The sequence below is a fragment of the Numida meleagris genome, chromosome 5 (assembly GCF_002078875.1).
Source record: "Numida meleagris isolate 19003 breed g44 Domestic line chromosome 5, NumMel1.0, whole genome shotgun sequence".
Classification (NCBI taxonomy): Eukaryota; Metazoa; Chordata; class Aves; order Galliformes; family Numididae; genus Numida; species Numida meleagris.
Window position 1 is genome coordinate 38,776,028 of NC_034413.1, and position 15,642 is coordinate 38,791,669.

The 15,642-nt window shown below is 40.3% G+C and overlaps 1 protein-coding gene across 24 annotated transcripts in view; it reads right to left on the reverse strand.

Annotated features, from left to right (window-relative positions):
• The window catches only part of MAP2 (microtubule associated protein 2), a 202,091-nt gene that overhangs the window by 20,883 nt on the left and 165,566 nt on the right, over positions 1–15,642 (reverse strand). For 13 of the 24 annotated variants that reach the window (XM_021398337.1, XM_021398335.1, XM_021398332.1 and 10 more), the window contains 5 exons: positions 12,645–12,902; positions 6,539–10,336; positions 6,083–6,289; positions 5,563–5,697; positions 2,060–2,121 (listed from right to left, as the gene is read on the reverse strand). In XM_021398337.1, coding sequence (XP_021254012.1) covers positions 2,060–2,121; positions 5,563–5,697; positions 6,083–6,289; positions 6,539–10,336; positions 12,645–12,902 — 4,460 coding nt within the window. The remainder of the gene's footprint in view (positions 1–2,059; positions 2,122–5,562; positions 5,698–6,082; positions 6,290–6,538; positions 10,337–12,644; positions 12,903–15,642) is intronic. The other 11 variants (XM_021398349.1, XM_021398352.1, XM_021398350.1 and 8 more) reach the window with 4 other exon arrangements.

Below are 15,642 nucleotides of genomic sequence, written 5' to 3' on the forward strand. Positions count from 1 at the left end.
TTCAGTGGAACAGCTGGGGAAAATGTGTGACCCTGAACTAATACATTGCTTTGGGATTACCAGTCTGGATCCCCTCGCTGTTATTTAGCGGGCAAGGCACTTTTTAGCATCAGTAACAGTAGCACAGTTTGGTCCAAATGGATTTTGGTGACATGCTCAAGACTGGTAGAGCAAGCAAAGAAACCAAATGCTTCAATCCCTGCCTGTGCTTTACCCAGAGAGCTATTCTCATTACTCTAGTAATACATTACCTTTAATGACTGCTATAATTCATACTGCTGGACGTGCCAGCTGTCCACAGGAGATAGACCTATGTAACCTTGATCAAGACCCAGTAATTCAGGGATTGCTGAAGCTGGGATGCATAAATCTCAATTTAGTTCAGAGGCCCTCCTAAGGCATGGCCAGTATCTCGCTAACACAGGTATACAGCTCTTTCCAGCAGATGGAACTGTGTAGTCTTTCCTGAGTTTCTTCTGCAAAGTAGTATGAAAAGTGCAGTTTGAGTTAGATAACAAACTGACTGGGTTGGATAATCTAATATTACCAGCAGAGAGGAAAAGGCCGCACCTGAATGACAAGCTGAAAATCAGGAAGAAACAACAACGATAAAAAAGGAGAAGACTTTAAAAAAGCAGATGTGAAGAGAAGGCATAAAACAGAAAACGTCCTGAGGGGTGAAGATGGTAATCAGAGTAGGGAAGCAACAGGGAGAAAAGGTGAGCAGGGACTAGACCTCTGATATTTGCCATAAAGTAAAAGACAGGGATAAGAAAGGTGCCCAGAAAGCAGATCATTTCAGAGAATGGTTTTGTTGTGCTTGTCCTTAAAGCCCTCCAAGAACACAGAAGAATCTGAAAATGTGCTAGTATTGACTTCTTTGGGTAAGTGTTTATCATCCCCCTGAGAAAAGAGAGTAAATGTTGACTAAGACTCAAAGCCTATCTAGATATTTCTTACAGAAACTAGTAAAGTTCTAGTAGTTTCCTAGTTATAAGCTGAAATGAGTCAGACCTCTAAAATCACATGAAATCCTAGACTTGAATTTAGTCATGGATTCTAAATTTCACCACTCCTTCATAGCCTCCAATCAGTTATGCTGCTATCAACATTAATCATTTCTTATGGTTAATAAGCAATATGCAGCACTTCTAAGACAGCTTCCCAAAGAATTGACAATCTGGTTAGATAAGTGAAACAAATCAGTCATGGAATATATTAGGAAATATAGGATAATCTTAAGGAACTGATGCACTGTGAATGATGGCAAACAATGACAAAGTTTTGTGCTGCAGGTGTAAATTAGCACGCGTCAGTGTTGTGTAAAAAAGATTTCCATAAGGGATAGTGAAAGAAGGTTGGTTTCCTGGGGATTTTGGAGTGGTAGGACAAGAAGAGTGTAGGGTCAATATGGGAGCAGGACAGAGAGGCACTGCAGTATTTGCTAAAGGAAACTCAACAGAAGAGAAGTAGATGCAGGGAGCAGTACAGGCTGCAGAGCAGCTGAAGACAGGACATGTAATTGTCAGATTAAAACACAGAAATTAACAGTCCACGAAATAGTCAAATAGAAAGCTCCTATTTATATATAAAATGCTACTGGCCACACATTTCTACACAGGTATGACTGGCACAGAATGCATGGATAAGTTAGCAGTGTACCAGAATATATCAAGTGAGTCCTGGAGGAGGGTTTCTGCCTACGTAGTAATCAAGCAAGGTGTCAGTATGAGTTGGGTACTGTGGAAAGGCTCGAGGGACACAGATTATCTCAGAGGATGACCTGGCTCAAAATGCTGAACAACATCCAGTTCCTGCAGTTGGAGCATGTGTGCCCCATATAAATCTGCAAACTGTCATCATGTACTACCTGGGACTGTAATTCAGAGCTAGTTGGTACTGTTATTCAGGAAAGATGATTTTAATTACCCTTTAAATAAATAATGAATATGGCAAACAGATTCTAAATGGAAAAATGAAGTACCGAATTAACACAAAATGATCTGAAATGAGCACAAAGGGGGATTATTAAGAAAGACAGTAAGATGATTTTACTCACTGAGAGTTTTTCCTTTGCTTGTTTAAATACACCAGGAGCCTGGTTTGTTTCACCAACTGCTGCTGAGAGACCCAAAGAAAGACTTGATGGTTAAAAATAACAGTAATAATAAGCATTTCCATTTAGAATACTTGTTAGAACAGTCACATACCTTGGAACTACAGTGCAAAACAATTATCTTGTGAATAAGTCTCAGTGAACTGTATGCAGAAATGTGCTCATCCTAAAAATGTCTTATATTCATTTTACTTGAGGTAAAATTGTACTTCATGTATGTCAAAGAAATCCAGCTTTTGTATTCATGTCCCTGGCAATCTAAGAACCACAGTGAAAAGTTCTAAGACCAACTAGAACAGGCTCTAGTTCTGAAGGTTCATCCTAAGATATCTTAACACCCTGATCTTCAGAGAGTACTGAACAACTGTCCCATAAAAATCAGGCTCCTTTAATTAATCCACTAATGAAAATTTAAAAATAAGGGACACTGAAATCACCACTATTTAAAATATTAGCCAAAATTCCAGTTGGAAAGAGAGAGATTGTCTGGTGAATTACCATCCCAGTTGGGTCACTAAAGTCAGCGTGTCATGGCTCAACCAAGCTCTCAGACTTCACAACTGGGACATCAAGTATATTAATTCCTTTCTCTGATGCAGTATGACTTAAGATTTTTCTCTCTGAGTAGGATTCCATCCTTACAAAACTGTGAAATGGGGAAACTTTTCAGAAAGCAGGCTATTAGTTTCACCCTAATTATGCTGTTCTAGAAGTAATTTCCTGCATAAAAACTATCTAGATGTGAAATCCTATGGCATCTGTGCCATAATGGTTCTTATTAAGTGCAGAAGCAGGACAGTGGACACACATGACATCCTGTAGTAGTAATCCGAATTGTCTGCCAACCGTTACACCAGCCCTAACACACTGTACAGGATGGAGACATTCGATTTTCTCCTCTCCCCATGCAGTTCCTAGGCATGGCAAGGGGACCTCTGGTTTCCTGCCACACTTCCCACTCAGTAGCTGGGTCCTCTTATAATAACCTCCATGTTTTTTTCCTAGACTGAATGAGTAGGAAAGAAAATCTATGACGAGGAAAAGAATATATAGCTACATACTATACTTCTGGATTTGTACCGGTGGTTAAGTACAGCACAGCCCTTCAGTATCACATTTTACCCGATCTGTTACTGCTGGCTTTGGTCTGTTTTGCATCTCTTCTAAATAATCACAAATAATATCCTTCCTCCTTCCTTTGGTATTGAAACCTAATCAGCCACCACTTTGAAGTGGAAAACACAGCTGTGCTGGTCCTGCTGACTTACCTGATCGCACTGCAACTTCTCCATCTGAACAAAAGATCTCTATATGTCCGCTAGCAGTTTAAGTACACAACAAGCATGTTTTACCTCTCAAAGGACAGCAGAAATGAAGACTTGGAACAGAAGCGTATCGCGTACTGACTCCTGCTCATAGCCAAGCAGCTGGCCTGGCCTTGCCCCATAACCACTCCTCTGATGGCACAACGGCAGCAGCAACTCACAGTCACAAAGCATGAGTCAGAGTGGGGTTTCCCTCCCTTAACTACACCAGTCATGGCAGAGATTTCACTACTCTTTCCTTGGCGTTCGCCACACAGTTTCTTATTCAAATGTTAAAGACAAATCTCAAACAGCAGTCCTTCCTTTGAAAATATGGCAGTATACATTACCAGTATTTGTCAGCACTTACCTCACAGTGACATGGGAATTTTTTTTTTCTGTTATTGAGAGGAACGGAGTGACTTAATTTCCTGGCTCACTATGTAGAAAATCTAAGCAAATACTAACTTCCTGTTGTAGACTCTTGCATCTTATGACTGGACGTGTTTCATTTTGAAGACGCAGAAAAGGCAACATTGAGGTTTTAACCAAGTGGAATTTACTTAAAGTTGCACAGACTACAGTATTCTGGTGGGGCTCCATTGGCCAGGTATCTAAAAAGCTGAGAGGACCATTCCAAACAGGACATGCTAACAGTTGAAACTGGCTTCAAAAAATAGTGCTGTATTTTACGTAAAAGAAAAACGTGATTGAAACAATGTCCCTCTAATTTCCTGATCCTGGAAAGAACTGGATGACTGGCTTAGGCTCAGGGATATATACGTTAACATATGGCAACCTGCACTCTTGGTGTGCAGTGCTATATGATAAACTTGCACGTGTCATCTCTTCAACTCCCCTTATTAAGTATAAAGAGGGGAGGCAGAAGAAAATAAGGGATAACCAAGTTTTCCAGCAACAGTGAGTACGGTGAAACATTTTTACAGATATTTTTGTTCACTTTGAGGTGTAGTTCAAACTATTTGGCTTTAGAGCCCAAACCTCATAGTTCAACCCAAATCAACATCACTGAATTTTAAGATCAATCTGAGTCCATCTTTTTGGTTGCTCTCTATCTCTGTATTTAAATGCACTGAGAGGTCATTCTTGTATTACATTTTTCACTTCAACTAATACATCTGCTTCACTACTTATTAAGAGTGAGAAGGAAAGAAAAAAGCTCTGACTGTTGCCAGGCAGCACATATTCAAGGCACTGAGCAGATTTCCTTACGCAAGTCTACCAGAATGACTCAGGTCTGCGAGATGCTGCTAGGCCAGAATAGTTCAGGAGAGTTAGAGTATCAGAGGGCAAGACAGCACTGACCACATAGCTGCAGAAGTGCAGACGAAGTTAGAATGCTACAAAGCCAACATGTTTTTTGTGACATGAAGAATCAACTCCCCATTTCCAACACTTATTGAATCCTCCCCCAGCTCTTTTGCAAGAATACAAGAAGTTGTAACTTCTGTAAATCGTAAAACGTATAGCAAGAAGAGTTGTTTCAATCTATATTAAACTTTAATTCACTTTCCTCTACCAAATATTAATTTTTGCTTGGAATGCAATCGCAGTGTGAGGCCAGATTTCTTCTCTCACGGCTTCATGCTGCATGTAGCTGGATTCCCCCTGTGGATTTCGACTGTACAGCATAAACATCAGTAACAGAGTGGGAAGTGTAAATGCAGATAACATCAATCAACAAAATATGTCTGAAACACTTCTTATTATGCAGGAGAGTAAAGCAAAATAATGGAAATGCATACCATGGTTTAAGCTGTCAACATTTTCCCACCAGAAAAAAAGGCATAATAAAAAAAAAGAAGGAAAAAAAAGAAGAAAATGATGAGCAGAGATTCCTACAACAACACACTATAAGCATGATGCCAAGTTACAACCACAGCACTTGGAGGTCCAAGCAATGACAAGCACACATGATCATGGCCTCCTTTAAATAAACAAATACCAGGAAAGAAAAAAAAATGATACAAAAAAATGAAAAAAGCAATACTATTTGTGAAGATAGTCTTGGAGCAATAATAACTAAAAAAAAAAAAGAGAAAAGCTGCTACAGCCATGAGATTTAAAAAAAAAAGTCTATGTTTGCCAGCCACATTGCAGAACTGAACAGAATGCAGTCACCTGTCTGCTTCCGTTTAACACAGGAGAGATGAGTTGGTCTAGTATATTTGATAGCAGGTTTTAAAATGATTTTCCTGGAGGGAGAATGGGCCTGAACTTCAGTTTTTTTAGCAAGTTCAGCTTTCTTATACACTGCTATGGACAAGAAAACACAAAAACACATAATCAGGAAAAAAATAGCAAAGTTTCATACAACAATATATCAAGCAGCAGGCCCACTGCTCCACAACTGCAACTCTAAGTATTGCTTCTACTGAGGTGATCAAACCTAAGTTGGAAGAGAGGCAGCACTGATGCATTCATCTCAGATGTGCTACCCAGAAATCTGTGGAATGGGACTGGTGGAGCAGTGAGCCTTGCACATGGCTTTTCACATAATTGTACTATGTCTCATTAAATAGCACCACACATAATAGTGTTAAGGTGCACATCAACTACAACAGAGTAACCTAACAAAACTGCACAACAGCACACAAAAAATAATAGATAGATAGATAGTAATAGGGAGTGTTAAATGAACCTTTTTTCCTTCTCACTTCATCTCTGGAGAGTGTGCTAGGTTCCTTTTTAGCTATTTTCCTTTCAGGAGTAGAAATCCTGCCTCTCCCAGTTTTAAAAGGTTTCTCTTTTTTATGCTTATCGAGAGATGATCTTCGCAATTCTCTCTCTGCCTTCTCCTCTTTAGGAACAGTCTCTAACTGTTCAGTCATGATGCTCCTATCATCATCTGTAGGATCAGAGCAAATTGTAACAACAAACAAAAGATTAGTAACAAATGTTAACAATACTGCAGTGTATGCAGGGTAAAAATAGTTGAAGACCGAGCAGATGGATTAATAAAAATAAAAAATGGCTATTCTACCATTCTTTGAAACATGCTGAAATTACTATTACAGTTACAATAATTTTGTTTTTTGATCATTATGATTTGGAAGCAAAAATATTAAACACACAAAACAAAAAGGGTAATGCACACCTTGAGTATCTGCCCAGAGACTGTCTGTGTCCATGATGGAGTCATCAACTGTTGTTTCATCTTTGTAATCATCACACGTCTCTGTTTTGTAGTCAGTGAGCAAGATTTCTTCTCTTTCAGGTGAAGCAGGAGCTTCTGGGGAGCCCTCCCTTGGCTCAGCTTGAATGTCAACCACTTCCTCAATCTCTAGCTCCTCTTCAGCCTGGGAGTCCACTGCTTCGATGTCTTCCTGCTGGGTAGCAGCAAAACGTACACTGTGAGAAGCAGATTCGCCCTCATCAACTGTTGTCTGCACCACTGTAATAAAGTCATCCTCTACTGTCACAACTGATTCAATAATGCCTTTCAGCTCAGGTAGTGCTTCTGGGCAAACCCTGGCTAGCAATTCTTCATCAGCAGGTTTCCCAACGTCCATTTCTGGTGGTATTTCTGATATAAGATGCTGTTTATCCTCTTCTTTCTCTTCTTGTCTACCTTCTACCTTTTCTTCCTCGTATTCTTCTCTTTTTGTGGCGTCAGCTGTCACTTCAGATGGCAGCAATGTTTGGACTTCTGTAGGTTTCACAACTGTATCAGGAATGTTTTCAGTTTCCTCTGGAGGCTGGGGAATGCTCTCCATCTGAATCTCAAGAGGCTCTTCTTGGGGAGGCTCAGCTTTTGGAAGGAGGAGCTCCACTGAAGGCTCCTTTGCTGGCAACTGTGTAGGCACCTCTTCCTCAGACACAGAAGGTTTTGGAGCTTCTCCTTTGATATCCTCTTGTTTCAAGGGTTCTCCGTTCAAACTTTCTTGGGTTTGATCATGTTCTCCACTAGATTCATAAGATTCTTCTTTATCAACTGCTTCTTGATGTACCAGGTCGGGCTTAGTTACTTTTTCCTTAATTTCTGTTTCAGACAGTTTGGCGTTGTCCTTCACATAACTAGGCTCGGTCTTGGAAAGATCTGCATCCTTTGCTTCTCTGGACAAGATGATCTGGTCTTTCTGTTGTGTTTCTATGGGTTCAGGCTCTGCTTTTTTAACAGGGACTTTGTCCTTTCCTGAAGGGAGAGAAACAACCTCACTGATCTTACTATCTAACTGACTCTGATATTCTTGGTCAGCTCTCCTTGCAGCCACTTCCATATCATGCTTTATGGCATTGTAATCTGGTTTTATTGGAGCTTCTACCTCAGCTATTTCAGGAACAACACTGAGAGTCTTCTCCTTCTCCATCAAGAAAGAAACAGCACCTCTTTCTGCTGTTACCTCTGTAGCTAATAATCTGTCATATGTGCTATCATCGAGTACGTGAACTTTATCAGACACACTTTCCTCTTTCATTTCTAAGATTGCCTCAGGTCTTGTCTTCTCTGACTCTGAGCCTTTAACACGATAGCCCTCTTTAGAGTCAACTTGATCTTCACTTTTTTCCAGGACAGTATCAAGCTTCTCTTTTTTCTCCTGCTCGAAGTCCCTCACCAGAAAAGATTCACCAGTTGCATGCTGCACTAAGTCTTTTTCACCGAGGAATTCTTCTTTGGATTTTTCAGCTGCTGCTAGCTTCACTTCTATTAAAGACAGGTCAGGAGCTAGGCTGCGTCTCAATTTTTCATCTGTGCCTTCATAAAAGGGACAGGTTTCACTTGTTAAATTCTCACTGTCCTGTACTGGAGAAGGAAGCGGGACTGTATACTTATTGAAAACACAGTAGCCCAAGTCTTCTAGCTGGCTTTCAGCTTTTAGAGTTACGTGGTTTTCATCTGTCACAGATGGCAGGGCTGTGCTGCTGTCTTCCACACCAGCATCAGAAGGAATTGACTTCTTTTGTGCCACCTCAGCATCTGCACTCACAGATGCTACTCTAGATCTTGTCCCTGCTAAGTCTAACATTTCAGGCAGGTCAGGAGCCAAGACAGCCCCATTTTTGTAATAGTCTTTGGCTGGGAAAGGCGATTCAACCAAGGTCTCAGGCTGGACTTTTTCTTCTGTCATTGCTTTTTCTTCTTCAATGTGCTCATCTTCTTCTCTGCTATCAATGGGGAAGCAAGGGGCCCTCTCCATTGCTGGTGTGGTTGCTGGCAAGTAGTCATCACCTTCATCCATACTCCCACTAGTGTTAGTTAGAATATCTGATGCAAGGGGAGAAAGATCATGTGCACGGCCAAAGCTAAATCCCAGAGCTATAGAATCCAGGCAGGACATGGGCAGGTTAATAGACATACTTCTCTGCTCAATTGCAGATCTCCCCCCAAGTCCCAGGCTCCTGCTCAGAGTTAGGTCGTCTTTATTTTTGCTGTGGAGCTCTCGCTTATCCCCATAGACTTTGGGGTCAATAGTGAACATTCTTTCTGTTGGGGAACTTGGTTCTTCAGATTTGTCTGGTGTGTAGCTCTGAGCCAGGGTACTGTACCCTATTTCATGAGCAGGTATACCCTGCTGCTGATCCAATTCCATCTGTAATTCTTCCTCCTCTTCCTCTTTGTCTTCAGGTATTAGACGATCTGCCTGGTAAGTCTCATATGCACTCTCTTTAGTGTCACTTAGCTCATAGTAATCACTGCCTTGTTTTAGAGTGTCTGCTTTGAAGGCTTCCTCTTTCAGTGCAGAGGTTTCAAAATACTTGGACATTCCTGATCGATCCACTTCTGCTTTCATTTGATGAGTAGCTGAAACACATTCTTTATCCTCCTTGGTTTCTTTTTTAACATCTTTCTCTTGAGAAGGTTCTGGAGTAGGAGTCTTATCAGTGGTTGAACTTGATGCCTCAGGAGTCTTCTCTGTTATTTGGGGTAACTGTGGGGTATCGGGGTGCTCGGTTGTTTTCTCAGGGGTCAGTACATGGCTTAATTCGCCTGGGGATACCTCTGTGCTTGGCTGCATGTCTTTTTTCATATCTATTGTTGCTTGGAGCCCACTTTGGTCCATTTCTTTTTCTGCCTTGAAAAGATCAGACATTTTAGTTTCACCATCTTTTGGGAAGTCTGCTTTGTCTTGGCAAAGTGTCTTAACTTCAGGTTTTGTGGTAAATTTACCATCGTCTAATATTCGAGCCTCCCCTTTATCATAGAAGTCATACCTTTCTTCCTCATCAGTCTCATCCTTGGTCATGTCCTTTTCCTGCCCCCAAGCAGGGATTTTCTGGGTGCTTGGTGTTTTCAGGCTATCTATAGTTACTGCTGAGACTTCTTGCAGAGTCAGGGTCATGCCTCTATGGATCTGTTCATCTTTAGTGAGATCTTTGGCAAACAGTTGGTCAGCGGGTTCCAGTTTTGTTATGGCACTATCTTTGAGGGGAAGACCCTGGGGGGTAGCAGGAGATGGGCCTGAAGACAGTTCGCTTTTGGCTGCTTCTGTCTTGGGTTCTGATGGCAACAGAGAACTTCCATCATGGCTGATGGCAAGATCTTGGATATCTTTAAGGTCGTCTTTAAATGTCACAGATATAACTTGGTTGGATGATGAGGGCTTATCTGCAGTCCTTTCTTCTGTTTTGCTCCCTTTAGGTGATTCAGATGGCAAGTCCTTTTGTACTTGAGAAACAGGAAGTTTGGCAGGAGGCTCTGCAAAACTGGCTTCCAATTTCTTCTGTGAATCAGTTTCCAAGATCTGTTCTGATAGAGGTGAAGGCATTTTTTCTTTGTCTTTGCTCAGTGAATCCTTTTTATCTGTAGCCTCTGTTTTTGCTGGCTGTGGAACTAAGGCATCGTGTTTAGGTTGCTCAGTCTTACTGTCTTTTCCAGATTCCTGTCGCTTTGTGTCTAATGGTTCTGTTGTAAAAGGGCATGTGCCCTCCTGGACACGGAATTCCATCTTCGTGGCTGCAATTAAATCTGAAGTAGTTTGTTTGGGTTTTATAATAAAATTATTTAAAGCACTTACAGGCAGGCAGTCATGTGGAGTATACAACATCTTGGTATGAATGATGGAGAGGGAGAAATATGCAAACATGCAGCAAGGCTATCCACACAGAAATCTGCTTTAAAGCATTAAATCCTAGTTTCCTTTCAATATATGATGTTTTGTAGTGAAAATGTGACTTGTACACAAGTATGTATGTGGCAACTGAACAGAGATCATTTCATGTGATGACTTCATCTTCACAGTTTGTATACGAAAACAAAACCAGAAATAATTCTCACTTCACTGGTAATTTTTGCTGGACTCTGAGGCTTATGTTAGTTTTGCTTTTCTAAGTTCTGTAAGATTAGGTCTAATCAACAGGATTTTCGTGTGTTGCTTACATTTAGAACAAACACGTTTCTGTATTTATTTTACCTTTTTCATCTACGTGTGGCCTAAAACTAGAGAAGTAATACATACAAGAGGTGTCTTTAGTGTCAGCAGAGGCTATTGTTCTAGCTGCACCAACTTTTGACATGTATCCCTTGACAAATGAAAAAATCTCACTGCTGCCATGAAACTGACCTGTGTAAATCAGCAGCAGAGCTATTAATAGTGCCAGATCTCAGAGGTCTTCAACAAGGCCAGCCATCTTCAGCTGTAACTGAATACCAGCCATGTTTCAATGACTGTAGCACAGCCCTAATTAATTTAAAACTTTTAAAATTAGTAAGTTTTAATTTAAAACGCTTACAACATGCCACTATATTTGTTTGGGGTACTACCTAGTTAAGTAATTTTTAGAAATGCTCTGTTAACCATAAATATGATGTTCTTTTTTGATATCCTTTGGAAAATGATGATTCCTATCATACGGAAAAAAAAAAAGAAATACTGCAGAATACCTTCTGCACTAGTAAATAAAGATTTACAAGTTTTTCCTTCTAAAACTTATTACAGCAACCACTGGGCCAAATCTAAATCTCTTTATATCCAATTTAACGTCCACGGAGCCATTTTCTGACTCAGATGAATAAGAATTTTTCAGAACAACTAATATCAAACTATTGGTCATTCTTTACATTTTTGCAAATAGTTAAAAAAGCTACTGTCATTCTACCTTTTGCAGGTAGAAAGAAACCAGAATTCTACATCTACAGTCCTTTTTAATCCTTTATGTTTTTACATTTGGTGACTTGCAGACCTTATGAAGTATCTTAGAAACAAGGCCACTGAGCTGACGCCACTCTTCTTTCAGAGAAATGAATTAACTAGATACTGATTTTTCTTACGTATCTTATTGCGCCTTTTACTCTAGCACCAATGAACAACACCAATGACATCTAAAGATATTCTAACTGCCAAGGGAATTTAATTTTCTTTAGGTGGGCCTGACAGAAAGTCAGCTTCCCAGATGCAGCACTTCTTTGCCAGGTAGTGAATGGGTATGTCACTACTCCATGCAATGTGTCTTTACACCTTGCTGCAATGATTGATGAGAAATGCCATTAAAGTACAATCTTGAAGCCTAGTTCTCATTACTGAAAGACAATTGCTTGGAGTAAATACTTCGCCACAGTAAGTAGATCAGAACTTCATGCTATGCACCCCATCCTAAACTTCATGAAGAAGGCAAATATCCCAGTGCAACTGATGGGGCTTTGTCTAAGCAGGGCACTCCGGTCAGGTTAAACCTTTGTAATAAGGTAAGACACGCAAAAAAATGAGAGTTTTTGCAATGATTAGGGGAGAAGGGGTGGACTGCAATGAATGGCAAGGATATGACATACGAAGCAATAGCTTTAGGGAAGCTAAACCAGAATGCACAGAAGCACACACACACAAAAATACAGCACACTGCAAATGAAAACATTTCTACAGTTTAAGCCTCTTTATGTCATAGTTAAATTCATTAAATCTACTTTTTGAAAGAAAAGCAGATGAATCTCTGCACCAAAAAGAAAAAAATATACAAACATTAGCAATGTGACTGGCAAACACATCTGAGATGGGGGGAAAAAGGCTTGCGCAGAGGAATCAGCTTAGCTGCAAAGCACTTGTATCATGGCAAAGTAAAAAATAGGAATCAGCTGCAGTGGTGGGAAACCATGTTGTCATACAGCACCTATGCAATCATAGTATCTGCTACACACTCTTCAAGCATAATAACAAGAGCAGTCATACTAATAAATGGAAAGAACGGGAAATGAAGCAGCCTTGAAAAGCACTGGAGAAAGCTGGAAGATTCACTGGCAGCAAACACATGCAATCCTATGGAGGACACACCTTCCGCAGCCAAGGAAGGGGATGTGTCTTTCAGAGGCATTTCACCCACAACTGTTACGCTCTCCCTGCTGGATGCCACACTTGGTATTTTGTCTTCGCGACACACTGTGGCCTCTGAACCAGAATCCGGCTGACCCTCACCGAGGCCCTTGGCCTGCTCTGAAGGCTCAGAGGGCCCATGCTCTTTCCCCAGTTGCGTCCCAGGAAGAGCAGCAGGTTTCACTTCCACAGCCATCGGACTCTCTACTGGTTCTTCTTCTTGGAGATGGAAAAAGGAGGTGACATCAACACCAACAGTAAACACCAAGCACAAAGCTCAACAGGACTGGTTTTCTTAACACTTTCAGCTCTGAACATTTCAGATTTGTGTGTCAAAGAGTTTGCTAGAATCCAACTCATTTTAATCACAATTGAATTGATTTTTCCCTAAGAAAAAAAAAAAAACATAAAAAAGCCCAGTCTCCCCCAGAGAAGCACGTTTACACTGTAAGATGAGAGCTGAAAGTGCTTTATAGGTATACCTCTTCCAAACATGACTGTGGTTAAATATTCATTGGAAATGGAGATGATACTGAATGGTGGATGGCTCTGACAACATCAGTGCATCAATGCACTCAAAAAGTATGCTGATTTTTTTTCTGATAAATGTGCTGTTTAACCCAGTACAAGACATTCAGTTGAGGTGGGGTAAGGTATGAGTCATTAATTTATTTTCCCTTGCTGATACTGACTGCTAAATGACAGCAAGTCTGCCTATCACACAGGTCCTGGATTTGGCAAAGTATTCAAACACTTGAACAGTCTTAATAAGCCTTGCATATAGCTGGTAACTAATGATTTCACCAGACTCCAGCCAAGATTCTTACACTGAGTGGTTTATAAACCGCTTCTCCCTTAGGCTGCCTGAGATCTGAACCCTGTAGGTGAAAATCACAGGTGTAACACAAGGACTCTTCGTTTGCTTTTCTGTCTCCCTCACTAGGCCCTGGGCTCCTCACCACCAATTATGCCAGAGAAACCAATGAACACCATATAACTATTTATTCCTCTGAAATTCTGAAATATACTACTTCACCTGCAGGCTGCTAGAATCAGTAGATTAGTACCAAGAATGGCCTTTATTCTACCCTTCCCATGGAAGAAAGTCTCCACTCTGTCTTACCACAGCTGTTCACACAGAATATTACTTTGCTCTGCTGGTATCTCCTCCAACAGGAAATTAGGATTTGGTGTGAATCCTTTGATTCAGCAAAAAAGATTCAGCAAAAAATGTAAGGAGCTGACCATCAGCCACACTCAAATAAACCTGATGACCTCTGAGTTTTATGTACAGTCCTATTTTTAAGGACTTTGTTGAATCAGACTTAGAAGAAAGTGTCTGTGAATCTGGAAGTGGCTGTATCCACCCTCCTGGCATTAAAATTAAACCTATTTACAAGGGCATGATTTTTCTCCTGAGACTGACCCAGTTAAAGCTAGGCAATCAACCACCTACTTTAGTTATGGCCTTTAAAAAGTAAATTAAGGAATACAAATACTATTTGAGGCTGAGAAAATACCACTATGTAAAACATAACATTATTAATAATGTGTAAAAATGTAGTTAGGGAAAGATACTGTATCTTAAATGAGCAGAAGCCAGAAGATTAAGAATCAGGACTGGACCAATGCCTGAGTCTTACAGGGATATTTACACATGGGGAGATTGTAAAAGGAGCCTAGCAGAACAGCAAGTGTCCAGACGACAGAGGCCCTTACTCAAATAACTTGCTGTACTTTGCTTTTTTTCCAATTTTATGTAGTTGTATGTGTGCATTTCTTTTAATTAAAGAAGTCATTTTACCCCATTTTTATGGCAATTACTTCACTCAATGCCATGTGATTAAAACTAATTACTCACTAAATCTTTTTTAATTAGCTAAAAGTAGTACCTACCTAGCCTTGAAACATCTACAGATTAGGCTTCTGGTGCAAAGCATTGCCTAGGTTCCCTTTAAAGTGGTGGAAGAAAAGCCTCCAGAGGACAAATCATTATCATCTATATTAGAACCCTACTGAGTCAGTACACGCAGGAGCACATAGCTCAGAAATGGCTAAAATCTGGGGAGAAAAATCCCATTCTCAACACTAATGCAAAGAAAATACTGTGGCTCTCTCAGTATTATTACAACTCATAATATAAAATTTTTGAGAATATGGATACTTAAAAGAAAAAAATCACTGAAAAAGAACTTGCATGAAGTAAATAGACTTCACTGCAGCAGCTGGAAAAGACCTGGCAATAATTGCAAATGAAAATGTTTTCAAGAATGGATAAGCACATGTATGCACACAGGCAAACAATCGATACATAAACAATGCTAGGGATATCAAAAGTTTGCATGAGCTCAGATACTGGAAAAAGACAACATTTCCAAGCTGCAAACTGGAATATGAGTGCATCCTCGGGGAAAGCATTGTTACATGACTGCACTGCTCTTCTGTTTATCTCTAAGCACGTGCAGCTAGCTAGTGACAGCTAACTGCCTAAGACAGCACTGATTTGAGCCAGATATCCTCATGCTCCTTCCCTGCACCTGCTCCTAACTCTGTCTCACTTTAAATATTCAGCATTCTAATGATTTTTACTCTAGAAAACGTATTTATCTCATTTTTACTAACTGAACCATATCTCGTTTTCCCAAGTTACGATGGTAACGTAACCGTTTCTTAATGAAGAAATCCTATGCTTACTCATAGGCAGCAAGTGAGGAGAGGTGTTTCATAAAGTTTATATTTTCACTGATAACCTAGCTTGTTCCCCCTCTTCTTCCCCCCTCATAGATACTGAGATCTTCCATTTTCACAAGATGTGGATGCATGTGACTGGCAATTACACTGCCTATGAGCTAAAAAACAGGAGTGTTTTAAGTACAAATACAGAAACCCAACTACTCTAAGGCTACTCTTGTGATTTTCTGACACTCCTAGCTTCAGGCAGATATCCTGACACTAACAA